We start from the raw sequence: 20,258 nt of genomic DNA, 5'->3' as shown, positions 1-20,258 counted from the left end.
GAAGGTCGAGTTCATGGGAATGAGACACAAATTAGATGAATACGATGGCTAAGCAGGTTGACGTTTTTTGAGGTCATTGGTCTTTAAGTTCTTTTGGAAGTTAGATGTCTTAGACACCAACTTATAATACACATATTTCTAACTTTGGGAGGGGGTTTAATCTAGAATTCAGATTTAATTCATATTACCTTTCACATCATCATTAATTGTTCATGTTTTATTTTGTTTTTGTCATAGTGGTATAATTGGGAACAAAACTCATTCTCGGTTGTCTAGATAGTTGTAAAAATTGGTATGTGATACTTATATTAGTCTTTGTGGGGTATGATACTCTTACTTGACATTGCTGCATTAGCCTTGTATACTTGTGGAATTGCTTAAGTAGTACTTCCTATAGAAATAGTGATCAATTTATGAAAACTTTTTCTCCTTCTCTTTTACTTTATTATTTATGGACTCCACCATCTACTACACTATATCAACTACTTTTTCTTCTTCTTTCTTACTTTACCAATTATACATTAAACATGTGACATCTCTAATTAGCATATTTTTATGGGACGAATGTAGTAAGATAATTGTGAGTCAACAGTCATCTTGGAGTATCATAGTCCTAAAGTAGTAGTCACATGGGTTTCTCCATCGAACATTAACTAAACACATATTCGAGTTCATTGATGTAGCTTATTAGCACTAAAAATTAATTGCAAATGAATTTTATTACTCCCTTCGTTCCAACTAAGTTGAGTTGTATTTATTGTTGGGATATCCCAACTAAGTTGACTCATTTAATTTTTTGACAAAAAACAATATACCCAATCAGTCTTACTTTATTGCATCACCTACTTTACACTCTTCATCTTTCCTACTTTATTCATCTCTCCTACTTTTTAACACAATTTCTTAATTTTCATGTCCAAAAGTTTTGACTCAACTTAGTTGGGACGGAGAGAGTATAATATAGCTAAGGGCAGTATGTGCATCACATCCTCATATACTAATACTCCCTCCATCCCAACTAAGATGACACACTTTCATTTTTAATTTATTCCAACCAAAATGACACGTTTCTATTTTTAGTAACTTTCTCTCTCCAATTCATACACACAAGCACTTTTTTCTCTCTAATTAAATATCAACTCTCTCTCTCTCTCTTCATATAAAACTTATACTCACTCTCTCTCCAATCAGCCACATTAACCTACCACTCCTAAAACCTCGTACCGGGTAAGAAATGTGACATCCTAACCAAGACGGAGGGAGTACTATATAATGCAATCTAGACTTCAGATACTATTTGGAAAAGGTTTTATAACTAAACTAAAAGGAAATTAAAACAATTAATATAAAAACCAAGTAAATAACAAGATTGTTAAGGCAACATTGGAAATTTTAGAATGCTGATTTCACTGACTCTTAATTCAACTAACAATTAATTTGAATATTTTATGACAAATATTGGAATTAATTGTTAAACATAAATGCTTCACTCTCTGGGGATGGGGTGTGTATTTACTCTTCAAATTTGTATGAAGCATGCCATTACACAAAAATATAAAATTACAACACCGACTGTTTATACTACTTCATATATGAAGAAAATGGTATATATAGAAGAGTCTGAATGCTATTCGAGCCGCGACTTGGCCTTATCCAACAGCTTGGCCGCCTCGCCGTCATTGGGATTCTCTCTTACCAGCACTTGACAATCTTGCAAACAAGCTCCCCAGTTTCCCATCTACCACCATAGCCAAATCATCAATCACTGCATAGTATGTGGATTTTCAACTTATGAAATATGGTAAAATAAATATGTACCTTAGCAAAACAGTCGGCTCTTCTTAGTCTTGCTTTGCTATAACCCGGTCGAATGCTGAGTGCAGCATTGCAATCCTCTACCGCTTTGTTGTAGTGGTTGAGTTTAGCCTCACAAGCAGCTCTGTTGCATAGAAGCAAGGCATTGTAGGGGGCATGCTCCAGCCCTTCTCCATACGCCCCACGCGCCTCCTCATATCGCCCCGCCTTGAAATGATCGTTCCCCTTTGATCTTGCTGCGCTCAATGCTTGTGCTCTTCTTGTTGCAATGCTTGCTTCTTTGTTGTTGGGGTCGAGCCTACACGCCCCTTCCGCTGCAGCCCAAGCATCATCGAACCTCCCTTCCGCCATGCCCACTCGAGCTTGCATCACTAATAGGCTTGCACTTGCAATTGGCCCGAAGAACTTTGTGCACTCCTCGGTGTCAAAATCCGGGTTGTCCGCCATAGCTTGGATTGCTTCTTGATGCCGGTTCAACTTTAACAAAGCTTCGGCTTTCAAAGCAAATATCTTTATCCACACAAAAAAACCAAGATTCAATGAATTGCCATAATAGATTGAATTTTACTAATATTATCTCTCGTTCAATTGTATTTTTCTCAAAAGCTTGGCCCCTGACAATGTATCTTGATCCGCCTTCGTAATGCGAAGATTAGATTCATCTTATGATTAACCATCCCACACTCAACCCTCTGACTAATTTAATCCTAGATAAATCATATTGTAGCTTATCTTATATTGTATCTCAATATTATCTTGTCTAATGAACTGAACATCACCTAAATAAAGATGGGCATACATACCAAGGGTGCAGAATCAGCACCGACGCTTGTAGCCAATGCGATTTCCTTGAGCAACGTGGTCCAGTCGTGTTGTCTCTTTGCCTCGGTGCACTTGTTCAAGTGGCTCTGAACCTTTGTAGCCCTATTCATTGCATCAGGATCAGCCTCAGACCCAGCCTGTTTGAAATGATACAACCCTTTTTCTGGATCTCCTAATCTACCAAACCGTAGGAATTAAGTAAACTATAAGGGATCCTTTGGTAAGGAAGATAGATAGGCCAAAACATGATAACAATACATATTTTAGGCAAAATAATTTCAAGATAAAGAATTGACCAATTACCTGACATAAAGAGTTGCCAATCTATTATGAGCTCGTTGGTAAAAGGGGTCAATCCGGATAGCTTCTCGGCACTCCAATGCAGCTTCTAGAAGCTTCCCCATGGCGGTGAGCGCGGCACTTTTGTTGCTCCGATAAGATGCTTTATTCGGATCAACGGAGATGGCTGCTTCATAGAGAGACAGAGCCTCTGCAAAGTCACCATTCTTGTAATGCTCATTGCCTAATATCTTGAGCTCCTCCGGGTCCATCCGTGTCGACAAAGCCCGACAAAACACGTCAGACTTTTCGCCCTTCTTGGCGGGCTTCTGTGGCGCATCATTTCTCCTAGCATAATTTCTATTGCCCAACAATGTCTGCTCAATAGCATCATGGGGCTTCCTCAGATTCCCCAGATTACTATGCAGCATCACATTACCCGACGACGCCCTCACAAGATTTCCAGCCCCTTTCACTCTCTGATGATCCTTGATCATGGTGTCAAGCTCCCCGGAAAGGCCCATCCCGGGAAGAGGCACCTTCCGCGCTTGCATAGACTCTACATTCCTAGGAGGAGTCGCGGTCTGAGGCGGATGGTGCTGACGAACGGGCGTGGATTTGTAGTTGGGGCCGGGACGGGGTATGACTCTGTCTCCCTGTGTTTGATCATTAGATGGATCATTTTTAACATTAGGCCTTTGGGCTTTGGATGTTTGAACAGGGGTTGGAGAAGGTGATTTTTTTGGCCTTCCAAAAACTGCGCCAAGTAGGCCACACCCTGATCTTCTCTCAGGAGAGCAGTCCCCCATGAGAGAGAGATTAAAAGTTTGTTTGGAAGGTGAATTTACAATTCATCAATCTTCTCTTGTTCATTTTTTTTATTTTCGAATTTCACTTTTTTTTTCTTGAGTTTCTTACATTGCATCCGAGGAATTCGGAGCAACTAAGATTAAATTCTACTATCCTTTGTGTGGAGGGAAATCGAGCGCGGATCCTATAAGAAATGAGGCCCTCTAGATTTTAAGCAATACAATCATAATATAAATATGTTATATACTATGATCCAGATTTAGTAAAGAAAATTATCTTTAAATATTCTCCTCACATTGTGAATTAGTCATAGGTCAATGGTTTGCTTTTCGGTCAGAATATTTTTTTCATTTATTTGTTATTCTTTATTCTAAATTCATGGATATTCTAAATTTTTTTATTATTTAATTAGATTGTAGTTTGGGGATTTCAAATTTATGATTTTATAGGTTTGCTTTTCGGTCAGAATATTTTTTCATTTATTTGTCATTCTTTATTCTAAATTCATGGACATTCATAATTTTTTGTTATTAAGTTTTAGTTATATTGTAGTTTGAGGATTTAATTATCGATTTTATAGTTATAAACTTAGTTTAACATTTATTATTTGAAGAAGATGGGTTGCTTTCAAAAAGAAATTCCAAGATGATGGTCTTTAACTTTAATATATAAATATCTTTTCAAAATGTATAAAAGCCCGTATGGTAGAGTGCAAGGCTCGTAACATTGTGGTCGAACATTCATAAACACATTTGTGATATGATTTGAATTGAATTAAAGTTGAGAAATTTTTTTACAAACATATATTTTCTCTAGTTTTGACTTAGATTCTAAACATTTCTAATCATTTTTTGTGTTGGATAACGGCGGTGCACACCCAAACTCCACATTAGTATGATATTTTTTGCTCTTAAGATACTCTCCAAAAGGCTTCATACTACTAATGGAGTCGGGGTAGCCAATATATATGCTTGAACTCTTGTTCATTCTCCAATGTAGGATATTGTTTGCCCCACAATTTGCAACATTTATAAACACATTTGTGAGGTAAGATTTGAATTGAAGCCCTTTAAAGTTAAGAGTTAGTATAATACTCTCTCTGTCCCATAAAAAATATATGCATTTTTCATTTTCATCCGTCCCATAAAAATATGAGCATTTCCATTTATGAAAAGTTGTCCTAGACTCATTACTTATACATCAATTTAAATACTCCCTCTGTCCCACTAAAAATGAAACGTTTTCCTTTTTGGGTTGTTCCATTAAAAATGAAACGTTTCTTAAAATAGAAATAACTTTATCTTTTTATTTTTCCTCTCTCTTACTTTACTCTCTCTTCTTTAACTCACAAAACAACACTACATAAAATCCTGTGCCGAAAAGCAAACGTTTCATATTTATTGGGATGGAGGGAGTATAATTTATACCACTATGGTCCACCATTACAACTCATTAAACACTATGACAATGTGGGTCCACTATCCAATAACAATACTTTAACTACAATTCTCCTCTTCTCTCTTAGCCCTACATGTGTTTTTCATACAAGCAAATTGAGTGATGATGTTGCGGGGGATGTTGAGATGAGCTATTGGAAACCCGAGTGCACTGTGTCTTCAAACATTGGCGTTACTCGACTCACGATAGAATCATATTCCGTTGCCTTGTGATCTTATTTCTTTCTTTTGAGTTATAAGTAGTACTTCTGTTAGTAGCACCGATGACATTGATCACCTTGATACTATGTTCCGCTACAGTATTACTTTTTTCAGGGTTAAGAATGTTGGATACTCTTTTTTTAATATTTTATTTAATGAAGTTGAGTGTGAGTTTAATGTTTTCAATTATTTCCTCCCCCTTTCTTCTTCCTTGTTTCTTCATTTCCTCCTCCAGTCACGAGTTCTCCCCCAGTATGTCGCTATCCTTAGTGAAGGAGGGCCCATGATATAGGTAGTTGTGTAAAGCCAGTTAATGATTAAGTTCTTAATCCTTCCCAAAATAAATATATTGATCCCTTGTCTCAAGATATTATATTAAGTGGAAAGCCAAAATATATTTTTATATCTTTAAAAGAAAACTTTTTTTTGGGAGAAAAACTAAAAAAGAAAATATGATATTCCCTTCGTCCCATAAAAATATGTGCACTTTCTGTTTATGTCCGTCCTATAAAAATATGATAATTTTTTTTATGGAAAATTGTCCTTTACTCATACTCATTTGCATTAATTTATTTACAAATTATACACTATAACTCATCATTACAACTCATTAAATACAAATAATAATGTGAGTGTCACTATCTAGTAATGCTACATATTACCATTCTCCTCTTCTTTCTCACTTTATCAATTGTGGAGCTACATATTACCATCCTCCTCTTCTTTCTCACTTTATCAATTGTGTACTCCATCCGTCCCACATTCTTGAGTGTTGTTAGGTGTAGAGAAGAAAAATGTAGTTGAATATTTTAATGAGGAGAGAGAAAAGAGGAGGTTATTTCCAAAATTGGAAAGTGGTCATCTTAATTGAGACAAACCAAAAAAGGGAAGGTGGTCATCTTGAATGGGACGGAGAGAGTATTTATTTTCGTGTAATTTCAAATGCATATATTTTTATGGTACGGAGGGAGTATGTAGTTTAATGCTCCATTCGTCACATTATAAGTGAGGCGTATTCAATTTTAGGTCGTCCCGCTCTAAGTGAGCATTTCCTTTTATAGCAAAAAGTAACACTCCATCTCTCTCTTACTTTATCCTCTCTGCTATTTTCTCTCTCTATTTTTTTCACTCACTCATACTTTATTCTCTCTTTATTTAACCATTAAACACCACTACATCAAAATGTGTCCAAAAAAAAATGTGTCACCTCAAAATTGTAATGAGATAGAAAATAACTCAATGGAAAGATGAAAATACCATGACTCTATTGTGAGCATCGCTGCCTTGTCTTATTTCTTTCTTATGAGTTCTAAGTAGTTATTCTGTTCGTAGTACCTATGACATTGATCACCTTGATACTTTGTTTCGTTGCGGTATTACTTTCTTTAGAGTTAAGAAATGTTGGATGTTCTTTATGGATAGTTCATTTAAAGTCGAGTTTAAGTTTTATCCGTCGCTATCATTAGCGATGGAGGGCCCATGACATAAGTAGTTGTCTGAAGCCAGTTAATGATTAAGTTCTTAATCCTTCCCCAAAACAAATATCCCTTAGTCATAAGAAAATTATATTAATGGGAAAGACAAAATATATTTTTATAAGTATCTTTAAAAGAAAACTTTTTTTTAAGAAAAAATTGAATTTTTTTTAGACAAACTGAAAAGGAAAATGTGATGCTTCCTTAATCCCATAAAAATATATGCAATTTTCGTTTATGTTTGTTCCACAAAAATATGGGATACTCATATGCATCAATTTATTTATGACTTATTGATGCACTTTTTGTTAGCACTAAATAAATCTGCAAATATACAGAGTATATATAGTATAGCTAAAGGTTAGTATCGGATAGCGAACACGGGGAAGGTAAACACAAAGTGTCTATCCTCTACTAAGACTCAATTACTATCTGGAAAAACGAGTAGGTTTTGAAAACTTTTGGAAAACTAAAAACAAGAAAAAGCATAGACCAACTAAAAGCAAATAAAGCAAGGAGAAAGACGATAGAGATAAGGGAATCCCAGGGATGTGTGTTCACAATTATGGTTATAAAAAATTCCAACTACAATACCCTAGCACAGTTTTTACTTTGAAAGGACGAGTCACCTAGCTTATGCTCATGCGATACAAACGTTGATTACAAAGTTAAGGTTGTCAATCCTAACACGTAACTCCAAAAAGCGCCTAAGACGCTTGAAAAGTCCTCATTCTCAATTAACAGTGCCGGTTTAAGGGAAGCTAACTGTAGTGTCTACTAAGTGAATCTAACTCGCTAGAACTCTGTCACAGTTATGAAGCAAGTTATATTAAATCATACAAGATTGTGTCACTCAATCATGCAGCATCAAGAATACTTAGGGAAGAAACAAAGTAAAAACAAAACGGATATTAAATAGAAAAAGGAATATGTATAACCAAAGTCGTTACTAACACATCCCTAGAATCCTATGAGTTTAGTTACACATAATTGAATAAGCTAAAAACATAGATTGAAGGGAAGACAATTTGAACATAAAACTAAAGCAAATAAAACCCGTAGGTTGAATCCTTGTTGTTCTTGATGTTCTTGAAATCCTTCTCCAACTCCTTGTACAATTGAAGTACTCTAGGTTTTGATCTCTATGAAGTATTTTGCAAGTATAAGTTCTCTCTTTTTGATGAAACTTGAGGTCTTATTTATAGGGAAAAACTAATCCTTGTTGTAGAAGGAAAAGATCTCCAAAATATGGTAAATCTGGGCGCAAATCTAGGGCTTCTCGGATTCGCCGCCTTTCTCCGGCGGGACCGCCGCACCTTGGCCGGCGGTCGCCGCGTTGGAGTTCAGAGAGTCTGTTCCCTCGGCGGCGGACCGCCGCACATCTTCCGGCGGTCGCCGGACGAGACTTCTCTTCCAAGCACATTTTTCCGAGGCGGACCGCTGCATTGATCTGCCCGCCGGGCGCCGGTGGTCGCCGCACAGATCCGCGGTCGTCGCCGGTCGCCGTCTGACTCCAGATTTCCAAACTTGGCGTTTTGGCTCCCTTTTTCGGCTCAATTATGCACATTTCTCACAAAACACGTCAAAATACCAAAATAGATAAAATATGCAAATAATGGACATGTAGAGTGACTTTAACATAAAAAACGGACAAAATAATGGTCTTAAAACAGTGCAAAATCCGAGCGTATCAACTCCCCCAAACTTACATTTTTGTTTGTCCTCGAACAAAACAATAAAGACACAAAATAGACGCACGGAATGCACAAGGACTAGATGTCATAATTGCCTCAAAAGATGGAATAACGGTTTAAACATGTATTAGCGCAATCAAATCAAGCAAGACTTATTAACACCTTGAATTCAGGCCCTCATATGTGGCAAACTTCCAAAGTTGGGAAGTGTTCTCTCACTCTCAAAGTGTATAAAGGTAATGTGTATATGAGCACTCAAATCATGCATCATGCAAAGTTTACCATAGGCTTGCTCAAAGTCTACTCCCTCTTCTACTAAATGTGATTAAGTTTCAAAAGTCCGAAAGGTCTTTATATTTGGTTGTAATGTAGGCTCTTTGGTAGGTGAGGAATATTTGGCTAAAAAGTGACTAAAAATAAAAATATCCCAAATAGAGTAAAGATAACTCCACTTTTCTAAACCCAAGACACTTTTAACACTTTATTTATTTTTCTCCTTCAACTCACTTTCCAATCCTTTTATTTTCTTTTATTTTCACAACCTTTCACATTTTTTCCCTTCTCTTTTTCTTTTTTCTTCTTTTTCTTTCTTACACATCCTTTCCTTTCTTTTCTAAAATCAAGCACACATTTGGAATTTTTCTCAATTTCACAACTTGTACTTTCTTTGCATTAAGCACACTACTTTTATACTTTCACCTTATCTCTCCAATTCCTTTACAAAATAAGATAGCAAAAACTAACTAACCCAAGGAATTGTCCCCATTATGTTGGCTTCCAAAGAAAAGGCTTAAAGGCTCAAAATTGGCTTCAAAGGGAAAAATTTTGAAAATTTGAGAGGGTCGAAATTTTTGGATAAAAGTAGGCTAAGAAAAGATGGTCAATCATCCTCCTAAATCAACTTAAACACTATGTAAACTTAGGCAAGACTAGGAGCAAGTTCTAGAAATATGTACATGAATGCAGATAAATCACACAAGAATAAATTTAAGGCTCAAATCCTCACAAGATAAAAGCATGAATCAAGGCGAACAAGCAATTCACTAATTATGCACCTTTTCACCAAACCATCAAATCAAAACGTTAAGCCACACTTAAACATAGATGGAATGTAATATCATCGGCAACTCGATCTAAAGTGTGTCCCTAAGCATGCGTGTTTCTAAGTTCTTCATGTTAAATTCACGACATGGATTCACGAAAACATTTTTAGAAAACAAAATTCTCCTACGGGGTTTTGAAAAAAAAACAAAAACAAAAACTTAAAGCAAAAACAAAAAAATCCTAAACTCACGGTCCACCACTACATCACCCCAAACTTATTTACAACAAAGTGTAAAATAAGTTTGTAGAGTCGGTAGGGACGTGAGTGAACTACTGAAAAAAAAACGTACCTTGAAAATTCTCGCGTCGAGGCTTGACCGGGCGAAAGTTGAGAAACTTCGAAAAAATCGCGTTGGAAATTACGCCCTGGCGGTGGCCCGCCGCATCACGTCCGGCGGTCGCTGCGCAACAACAGATCGTTCCAGCGAACAGGTGGCGGACCGCCGCAGCACATGCGGTGGTCGCCGCGTAGAGGTCAAAGCCTGCGAAAAAAATTTCAATCCACAAAATTAAACTAAAACGAAAAATATTTAACTTAAAGCAAAAATTGTCAAAAACAAGAAAGAAATTGTCTTAAAACATCCAAAAACATGGTACAAATGCTCATTTAAAGTCATTGAGCTTGACTTCTTCAATCTTGAGGAGGAGGAGGGAAACGGGCGTTGAGGTCGTCGAATGCACCAATAAAATAGGCGATGTCTTCCACTCATTGTTTGGCGCTTTTGTCGAGCCTCGGCGGCCATCCGGTGGAGCTCTTCAATCTCACGACGGCGATGCACGTCTTCAAGCCTTTGTTGCTCCCAAAATTGTTGCTCCGCCGTGCGCCAATCGCCTTGAGCCGCCCATTTGGCGGTTGTAGGCGTTCTCCCTTTGTTGCTCCGCCCAACGGATGTCCAAAGTGTTGGACACGCTTTGCATGTAGGAGTAGATATCTCCTAGTTGGACCGAGGTGTTTGCTTGAAACTCATCATTGGGATTCGGCCTTCCGCGGCGGCGGTTCGCTTGGGTTTGGCGGCGGCACTTGACTCTCTTGGGCGTGCGAGTGCTCCCCTTCTTCGGTGTAGTGATCAATAGCATCGAAGGCGGAGTCATCATCGGCCTCAAAGATAGGGATGCGACCCGATATATTTCTCTTCCTAAATTCCCCATTGATGGGGTTAGCCTCAATGACTCTTCGGTGCGCCAGGGTGTTGAGCTTCCAATTAACTTGGTTTGCCCAAACGTCGACCTTAGTCAACTGCGGGATGGGAACGGGGAAGTGATCCCCCGCCACTTGTAGGAAAAATCTTTGACCCCAATAGTCGGTCTTCAAAAGCCCCACCTAAAAGAGCACCTCATAGGTGATAAAGCGCTCACCGCCATCTTCTGTCAAACCGATGAAAGAAACCTCCAAATGTTCGGCGATTGCCGTGATCAAACCACCACAACATATAACGCTGCCATCCTACTTCGTGATCCGATCCACGTAGATAGTAAAAAGGGTTCCATAATCGAATCCTTTCTTGTTGAGGAGGCACCAAATCACATTCAACTCTGTTTGGGAGACACTTCCCCCATCGACCCTAGCAAACATAAGTTGGGTCATAGCTCGGTGGAGATATCAAAAAATCGGGTTGCGAATTGAAGAGGACTTGGCGTAGCCCGCGGCGTGTCCGTGCTCATTCGTCATCGCACCCCAAACCTCATCAAAGTCGTAATCATTATCGGTCTCGGGGTTGGGGTCGAAGCAATGGAAGATTACGCAAAGCTCCTCCATGGTGAGCGAGTGCCATCGGTTCCCTAGGCGGAAATCGATGCTAAGCGGGATGTTTTGCCGGTGATCCTTTGTGACCTTCAACGAGCTTAGGAAATCGAGAGTATACTTCCTAAACGACGGCCACTTCCTCTCAAACATGTACCGGAGGCCGTTCCCGTCACCTACATCACATAATGCCCAAAAGTCCTCCGCGATCCCCAAAGTTTGAAGAGGGAAATCGTGGGGGTACCGCGAAGGCACCATCTCTCGTGCCGACAACTTCTTCCACATAGCCTTTTGCTCTTCCGAGGCAAGGCTAACGTCGTAGTTCTTCGCGTTCTCGAGCTTTCCCTTTGATCTCATATTCCTACAAACGAGAAGTACAACAATTAGAAAAGTATACCAATAATGGAAAAATAATCAATACCAACGGATCAACATGTAAGACATGTAAGTGCACGCTTAGGTGTACAAAACTTCCTAGATGGTAGCATGGAAACATATAGAACATAAACATCCAAACTAGGAAACACAAATCCATCCCCCAACATGAATTCATCCCCCATGCAGAGACGTATCAACAATAAGTCAATATATATCAACAATCTCTACTCAAGTATTGCAATTCATGGAAATAATAATAGCCTCACAATGCTATAAACATGATTGCAACATAGGAACAAGTATAAACAAGAAGGAATCACTATTCACAAAGCTTCAAAACTATCATCAAAACACAATATCACCATGGAAATCCATAAATAAGCATACACAATCATCCCCCATTATAAAATAAGAGTTTCCACCGAACAATTCTTCCAACATACGCCTAAATCCATGAAAGAAGTTGAACAATGCTCAGAAATTGAGTTAAGATTCATACCTTGTGTTGATTGAGAATTGGAGGGGAAGAACTCTAAACTTTGAAGAGAATTGAGAGAATGATGGTGTGGGTGTGTGAAATTGGTGATTTATAAAGGTGGGGGTTGTGTGCAAGGAAGGAATTTGAGAAGGAATGGGAAAAAGAATGGAAAACTTACCTTTTAAACTGCATTCCCGTCTCTGGACTGCGCGCGGCGGGCCGCCGCGGCGGGCGTTTTAAAACAGCGATTCCTGGCGGGCCGCCGCGGCCCATTCAGCGGTTCATCCGGCCCGCCCTAAGCCTGCCCTAAGCCCGACCTATCCTGCACATGTGAAAACACGTGTGGCGACCGCCGTGTTAAGTGCGGCGACAGGCACGCGTAATTTTTTTTTATTTTTTTATTTTTTTAAACAAAAACAAAAAACAAACGAAAATAAAGAAAATAATTAAATCAACAAAAAATTGGGTTGCCTCCCAACAAGCGCTTTTGTTTTTAGTCGTTAGCTCGACTTGAAGTGGCCCACTAATTGGGCGGATCAGCGACCCGAGTGTTGAAAATGGGCATAGGGAGCAACTTGGTCCCTAGCTTCTTCCACCACTTGTATTTCCCCTTATTTGTTTTGATAACATAAATCTCGGGGTCCTCCTTGGTTGCCTTTTTCCTCTTTTGTTTCTTTTTCTGCGGGATAGAGGTGGAGGGATTAGTATCGTCCTTTTTGGGAGAACGTCTTACCTCTTTTACAACGTAGATGGTGGAGGTAGTATGCTCCTCTGCTTCAAAGGGGTCTTGGGGTTTGGTCAAATCCGTGACCATGACTGCCCTACACTGCTGTTCCATCTTTTTCCGCTTTGCTTCCTCAAACTTGAGCATCTCGCTTTCGATCTTATAGGTGGATTGGTTATGGTTATCGCTAATTGTGATCTCGCCACGACCTACATCAATCAAAGCTTTGCAAGTAGCAAGAAAATCTCTCCCTAAGATTAGAGGGACGTTCTTGTCTACTTTTATGTCAAGCACAATAAAATCGGAGGAAAAAATGAAACCATCGACTTTCACTAGGACATCCTCAATCATACCAACAGTTTTTATGGACGAGTTATCGGCCAACCTGAGTGTTACGTCTGAAGTTTTGAGTGGCCCAATGTTGAGATTTTCGTAGTACTTCAGTGGCATGAGATTGATGGAAGATCCTAAATCGCATAGGGCCTTGTCAACCTTTCCCTCTCCAATTCGGCATCGGATAATGAATTGGCCCGGATCTCTCTGCTTCACTACCTTCTCCTTTTGAATGATCTCGCTGCAATGATGTGGTAGCTTAAGGTCGGCTTTTGTTAGCTTTCTCTTCCTCATCACTGCCTCCCTTAGTAGCTTCGCATATTTAGGGATTTCCTGCAACGATTCAACTAGAGGAATGTTAGTATGAACTTTACAAAACATGTTCAAAAAATGTTTGAACTGCTCTTCGAGCTTAAACTTCCTCTTTGGTTGAAATGGTAGCACAATCCCATTATGCCGCATGAGTCCTTGCTGAGTGGGTGTTTTTGCCTTGTCTGTGGCGGCCCGCCGTGATGTGTGCGGCGGCCCGCCGGCGGCTAGGCAGACTCCATTCGACGCTTCAGCGGCGGCCCGCCGGCGACTGGGGAGTCCCCAATTTTCTGTTTTGCCACTCACTTCTTATTGATGTCATCCACTCGTGCGGCTGCCTTTTCCCTATCCTCTTCCAACTTCTTTTGGATTTGCTCCATTTGAGTGTTAATGTTGGCTATGGTAGTTGAGATCGTGTTCACTCCCTGCTCGAGGTTGTTTATTCTAGCTTCGACCACTCCGATCTTGGTGTCATTAACCTTCCTGTCTTGCGTGATTACTTCCAAGATCCTTGTGATCCCTTGGTCATACTTTTCCTCCTTCTTGGCTGTTTCAACTACTCTTCCCTTGCTAACACTAAATCCTGCGGGGGGTTGCAAGTAATTATTGTTAGAATAAGAGAGATTAGGATGAGGTCGGTTTCCATTATAATTATTGAAATTATCGCCCCTCTGGTTAGGCCGATAATTATTGTTGTAATTTCTATTGGGACCGTCTCCTTGCATGTAGTTGATTTCTTCCACTATCGTGGCAGGAGTTTCGGGTTTAGAGACCGCTATGATGGAGGTCGGTGGAATCGGGTCCTCCTTCCTTGATGAATCCATTTGGTCCACCCTAACTCGAAGCTCGGCCAATTCCTTCGCAAAAGAGCTTTCCTCGGCTTCTTCAATTGCAGCTATCCTTTTTAGGCTATGCCTTTCTTTCGACCACCTCCTGTTGTTGGTGGCGAATTCTTCTATTACCGCCATGGCTTCCTCACCTGACTTCCTTAAGAACCCTCCCTTTGCACCTGAATCAGGCATATCACAAATCTTCTCGTTAAACCCATTATAGAGAATTCCTACCTGATGGTTCACGGTGAAACCATGGTTAGGGAACTTTCGGAGAAGGGCTTTGAAACGAGCAAACGCCTCGTAGAGGGGCTCGTCATGGCCTTGGATGAACTGGAAGATCTCGCTTTTGATCTTCAAAATTGTGCCCCGCGGATAGTACTTGTCGATGAAGGTAGCTACAATGTCCTTCCATGTGGAGACCTTTTCTCTGGGCATACATGCAAACCACTCTTTAGCAGAATCAGTTAATGAAAAGGGGAAGAGTCTTACCCTTATGGCATCGTCATCGACACCGTTCAATTTGAGAGTGTTTGAGATCTCCATAAATTTGGAGAGATGGCGATTGGCATCCTCTGTAGCCCTACCTGCAAAAGGAGTTTGCTCGACCCTTTGAATAAGGGGCATGCGTAACTCGAAATTGTTAGCGTTAATACGAGGTCCTTCGGGAAAGGTAATCATATTCCCATGATTAAACATGTTCATCACGGGTTGTATTTCCTGATTCTTCTTCTCCAAAGCCTCTCGGGCTGCCCTTTCCGCATCTCTCTCATCCATCAGTAGCTTCACCATTTCCTGCAATTTCTCGATGTCTGTTCGGTCACCCATTGCTCCTGATCCTTTTTCACTTCTTATTTTCTTACGAGTTCTTTCAAGTTCCAAATCAAGCGGTTTTAGGCTGTCCTTCCCAGATCGCGTTCGCATACAAAACCTGCAAGAACCAAAAACAAAAATGAATTAAAAACTAAAATTAAAAACTGAAAGCAATTAAAATCCAAAGTAGCAAAATTATCCGTTTTAAGATATCACTCCAAAGGGAATTGTCTTCCCCGGCAACGGCGCCAAAAACTTGATGCACTTTTTATTAGCACTAAAGAAACCTGCAAGTATACAGAGTATATATAATATAGCTAAAGGTTAGTATCGGATATCGAACACGGGGAAGGCAAACACAAAGTGTCTATCCTCTACTAAGACTCAATTACTATCTGGAAAAACGAGTAGGTTTTGAAAACTTTTGGAAAACTAAAAACAAGAAAAAGCATAGACCAACTAAAAGCAAATAAAGCAAGGAGAAAGACGATAGAGATAAGGGAATCCCAGGGATGTGTGTTCACAATTATGGTTATACAAAATTCCAACTACAATACCCTAGCACAGTTTATACTTTGAAAGGACGAGTAACCTAGCTTATGCTCATGTGATACATATGTTGATTACAAAGTTAGGGTTGTCAATCCTAACACGTAACTCCAAAAAGCTCCTAAGACCCTTGAAAAGTCTTCACTCTCAATTAACAGTGTCGGTTTAAGGGAAGCTAACTGTAGTGTCTACTAAGTGAATCTAACTCGCTAGAACTCTGTCACAGTTATGAAGCAAGTTATATTAAATCATACAAGATCGTGTCACTCAATCATGCAGCATCAAGAATACTTAGGGAAGAAACAAAGTAAAAACAAAACGGATATTAAATAGAAAAAGGAATATGTATAACCAAAGTCGTTACTAACACATCCCTAGAATCCTATGAGTTTAGTTACACATAATTGAATAAGCTAAAAACATAGATTGAAGGGAAGACAATTTGAACATAAAACTAAAGCAAATAAAACCCGTAGGTTGAATCCTTGTTGTTCTTGATGTTCTTGAAATCCTTCTCCAACTCCTTGCACAATTGAAGCCCACTTTTTCAAACCCTAATTTTCGGGTTATAAAATTTTTGCATTAAATGCCTTAAATGCTATGATATGTGGATTATTTGATGAGTAATTAATTGCATAGTGTCTTTGTGACCTAATTGCGTATGAGAATTGAGATTGAGTTGAATAGTCAACTTGTTGAAATGTTGACGTGGCTATTGAATAGTCAAAGATGGGAAAAATATGACGTGGCCGTTGAAAGGTCAATGCGTTGAGAAAATGAAGTGAAAGTGAAGAAATGATTGATTGGTGAATATTTGATGCGGAGAAATATAATTGTGGTGAATTATTTTCCTAAGGGATGAGTGAGAATTAAATAGGAGCATTATTTAAATGTGTGGAATTTTCGACCCCTCCTATTTATTGGAAAGAAATCCTATTTTTCTTGGATTTAATTATTGCTTGGGATAATTATCCGAATTAAATCCAAAGTCCGAATATCCTTTGATTATCTTGAGATTTTCGAAAATCTCATAAAATAGGGGAAGAAGGAATTGTTTATTATATTATTTGATCCCTTATTTATTCTCTTCCATGAATAAATATAAATATGCTAAAATATCCTAGCATATCTTGCCAAATCTAAGAAGATATTGCCATATCCTAATTAAATTAGGATTTGATTTTGAATCCCTTTTGGAGAATGAAACTACACGCCACTTTTGGTATATCTTGGGGAGTATTTTATTTTATTCTTGCTCCGTGATATATTATTCTACTCCGTGAAATATTTGAATTTAATTATAGGCTAATTAAATAGCCTATAATTTTCGAATCCCCCTTATTTCTCTCTACTTCACGCCAACATCCAACCAACAAATCTTCCAAATCTTGATTTATTTAATTATTGGATATTATTTTGGCACTCTATAAATACATGAGAGATCCTAAACCCTAGAGATCAAAAACCGGCGCCCCACTCCCCCATTATTTTCGAAAATCTCTCCCCACTCTCTCCAAGATTTCTTCTACTTTTCTTCAAGAATTCTTCATCAATTGAGAAGAATCCAAGTTGAAATTCAAGAGTTTATTGAAGAATCAAGGCTATAACTTGTTTCTACCGATTCGTTCTTTTGGAAAAGGTACTTTAATTTTGATCTTCTCTTCTTCTACCGATTAATCGGTGTTCTTGAGTCCACATGCATTTAGATTGAGTGAAGGGGAAACTAAATTGATGAATTTTGGGATACATGTGTGAGTGTGTGTGTGTGCGTGACCGTGTGTGTGTGTGCACGCCTCGGTCGTGCGTGCACATGTGTGGTGTTCGTGTGCGTGTGTTGTGTGTGTGTAGAACACTCATGCGTGACACGATTTAATGGTGAATTTGGAGTTGTTATTTGAATAAAAATGATATGCTAATCATACCTTGATTTTGGATGATGATATTAAAGATTTATCGATGGGAAAAAGGGAAACATGGGAACATGCATGATTTGAAATCAATGATTGAAACTGATTTATGATACGCCTAATTTAAAGGTGATACTTCGCGCTCTCAGCGTGATAAACGAGGAGAAGAGAATACTATCGAGCTAAGCCGACGAGGTGGGCTTTCTTTTAAAATAAGGACATTGTCCTAAACTGATATTGATGAGAATGAGATATGTGTTATCATGCCTTGATTTGTTTTGTCGTGCCTATCCCTCGTGGCTATGCCACTATTGATTTAATCGAATTCGGATCCTTGTAGAGCCGCAAACTCTACTTGGGTTAGTGTACACCAATGTTAGACCGAGTGTCAGCGTACGGGTTGGCCGGTCTAGTGACCTGGATTGCGGCCGCATTCCTTGTCATGTAGAATGAGGATATGGTAAACGTCGATGTGAAAAATGGTTGCGCGACCGTGATATTTGATAAAGAATATATTTTGGTGCCTCGGGTCTTTCTAAAGTTAAAACCCCGATGGACACTTGAAAATGGCATGATAACTATAATTGTGATAAAACTGTTTTCGGCAATGAGCCCACTGAGTATGATTATAGTACTCAGCCCTGCATGTGTTTTCCCTATGTGCAGGTTGAGCGGTGACGAGCGGGCGGCGGTGTTGAGTAGGAAATAATAAGATGATCTGTTGGAACTCTAAGTGTCGTTGTGTCTCCATACATAGCTTCACTTCTTTCTTGGTCGCTTCCGCTATATTATGAAAACTTGTGATCTTTTGGTTGGGTTAAACTCTTTTATTTCGTGGGAATATTTTGGATATGGAACAGTTGGAATTATTTTGGAAACTTTGATAAGCATTTATTGCGATAGCCTTTTGTTGGATTTCTTTGCTAAGGCATTATTCTTTTCCTATTTAATTGTTCATTAAATGCTTTGGTTAAATCCCTTTTTAAATGGAACCCTAGCCTATGATCTTTGATGCATTTAAGTCCGCCTAGTTAACGATCGCCGCATTTATTATACCCTAGATGGGCGGGTCGTTACAGTTGGTATCAGAGCCTCAGTTCTTTCCGCTCTGGACCCAAGAGTCTTGTTGAATTAAAAATCTGAAATTTGTGTAAATTGACTAATTGATAATAGTCGAAGGCTCAACACCGCAACTCGTCTCCGCTCAACCACGATGAATGAGGTAACAAGTATCTCTTGAATATTGATTTGAATTATGAAATATTGGAAGTTGAAGCGAATGGGAGTTGTTGTGATATTTGGAAATTGTGTTGGAATATAAAATGATGATTATGCATGCAATTGAAATTGCGGATTATGATTATGCAAAATAAAAGATGAATGTTGTTATGCAAGTGATTTGCGACTAAGATCGCTACGAATCGAATAAATGAAATTCTATATGATTTGTGATTTGCGTGATATGTGATGAACGACATCTATGAGAATGAACTTGAGCATGCCGCTATACATAGTTGTAAGTCGTGCCGTGAATGAAAATTTTGTGATAATATCGAACTTGGAGGCATCAAACGCCGAATACGAGGCGAGCGACTTATGAGAACGAATTGCGAATCATCGAAACGCGAAAAAATATATATATATATACACACCTTTTGGCACGGAAAGGAAATTCCGTTATTTCTTGATATGATATTATCTCCACACCTCCGTCGTTCGACGCATACACACACACACACACACACACACATATATATATATATATATATATCCATCGTACTCTCAGCATCAGTTGAAATCTTATACACTATTGATATTTTCTTCGATCCTTGTTCTGATGCTGAGATTTCTTTTGTAGATGCCTAATCATTATTACGCACCGATGCGCGATCGTTACGCGAAGAACAAGGTTTTCCCTGTCGAAACCTACCAAGAGTTTGAGTGGGATGGAAAGTCCTTTCTCCTAACCTACGTCACTGAATTCTACGATCGCTGGATGGATGCATACGCGTATGGAGGAGTTACCCATCACGCGGGGATCTCGAGATTGATCCACACTCTGCCGAGTCCTTGGAGCGAATGGACTGCCCAAGCTGCATTGCCATATACATGGTTCAGTCCGCCAGAGTACAAGCCTCGAGGCGATATAATCGGCTTGATAGGAGTGCTACTCCCAGCCATGGCAGCTGCGAGGGATGGACCGCCGCTTAGTCCCCCAGCGCACAAGTATCCGCCAGGACAGGCCCGCCGATGGAGGTATCGTCGCGATAAGGAGCCGCATGTTGATCGTGTCCCTAATAGGCCAAGACTTAAGGCTAATGCGGCTAACCCTTTGATTATCCATGGGAATGTGGAGGACATGCGTGCGATAACTCCGCCGCCCCCGGATGTTGGTGAATATGGCGAGAATGAGGGACCGGACGAGGAAGGACCTGCTTTGGAAATGGATGAGGACGATGACCCCGAGGAGGATATGAACGATATCGACTAGGAGTGATAGTCGTGGAATATTTGTTTTGGCTTCCCCCATGTTTTTGGA

At 39.4% G+C, this 20,258-nt stretch overlaps 2 protein-coding genes across 3 annotated transcripts; both read right to left on the bottom strand.

Annotated features, from left to right (window-relative positions):
- Nucleotides 1-1,417: 1,417 nt before the first annotated feature.
- Nucleotides 1,418-3,891, bottom strand: LOC125202403 (inactive TPR repeat-containing thioredoxin TTL3-like). Of its 2 annotated transcripts, none has more exons than XM_048100792.1 (4): nt 2,941-3,891; nt 2,619-2,739; nt 1,819-2,325; nt 1,418-1,738 (listed from the first exon to the last, which is right to left on the bottom strand). In XM_048100792.1, exons 1-4 carry the CDS (start codon nt 3,723-3,725, stop codon nt 1,628-1,630), a joined length of 1,524 nt encoding a protein of 507 aa, XP_047956749.1. In that variant the 5' UTR covers nt 3,726-3,891; the 3' UTR covers nt 1,418-1,627. The 2 variants fall into 2 exon arrangements, with proteins under 2 accessions (XP_047956749.1, XP_047956748.1); XM_048100791.1 differs by having other exon boundaries at nt 2,619-2,814; nt 2,941-3,890.
- Nucleotides 3,892-13,922: 10,031 nt separating this feature from the next.
- Nucleotides 13,923-15,278, bottom strand: LOC125195774. The gene has a single exon (XM_048094001.1). The coding sequence runs from the start codon at nt 15,276-15,278 to the stop codon at nt 13,923-13,925; it is 1,356 nt and encodes a 451-aa protein (XP_047949958.1).
- Nucleotides 15,279-20,258: the final 4,980 nt, after the last annotated feature.

The sequence above is a fragment of the Salvia hispanica genome, chromosome 1 (genome assembly GCF_023119035.1).
Source record: "Salvia hispanica cultivar TCC Black 2014 chromosome 1, UniMelb_Shisp_WGS_1.0, whole genome shotgun sequence".
Taxonomy (NCBI): domain Eukaryota; kingdom Viridiplantae; phylum Streptophyta; class Magnoliopsida; order Lamiales; family Lamiaceae; genus Salvia; species Salvia hispanica.
This window is presented reverse-complemented; position numbering and strand designations above follow the sequence as displayed.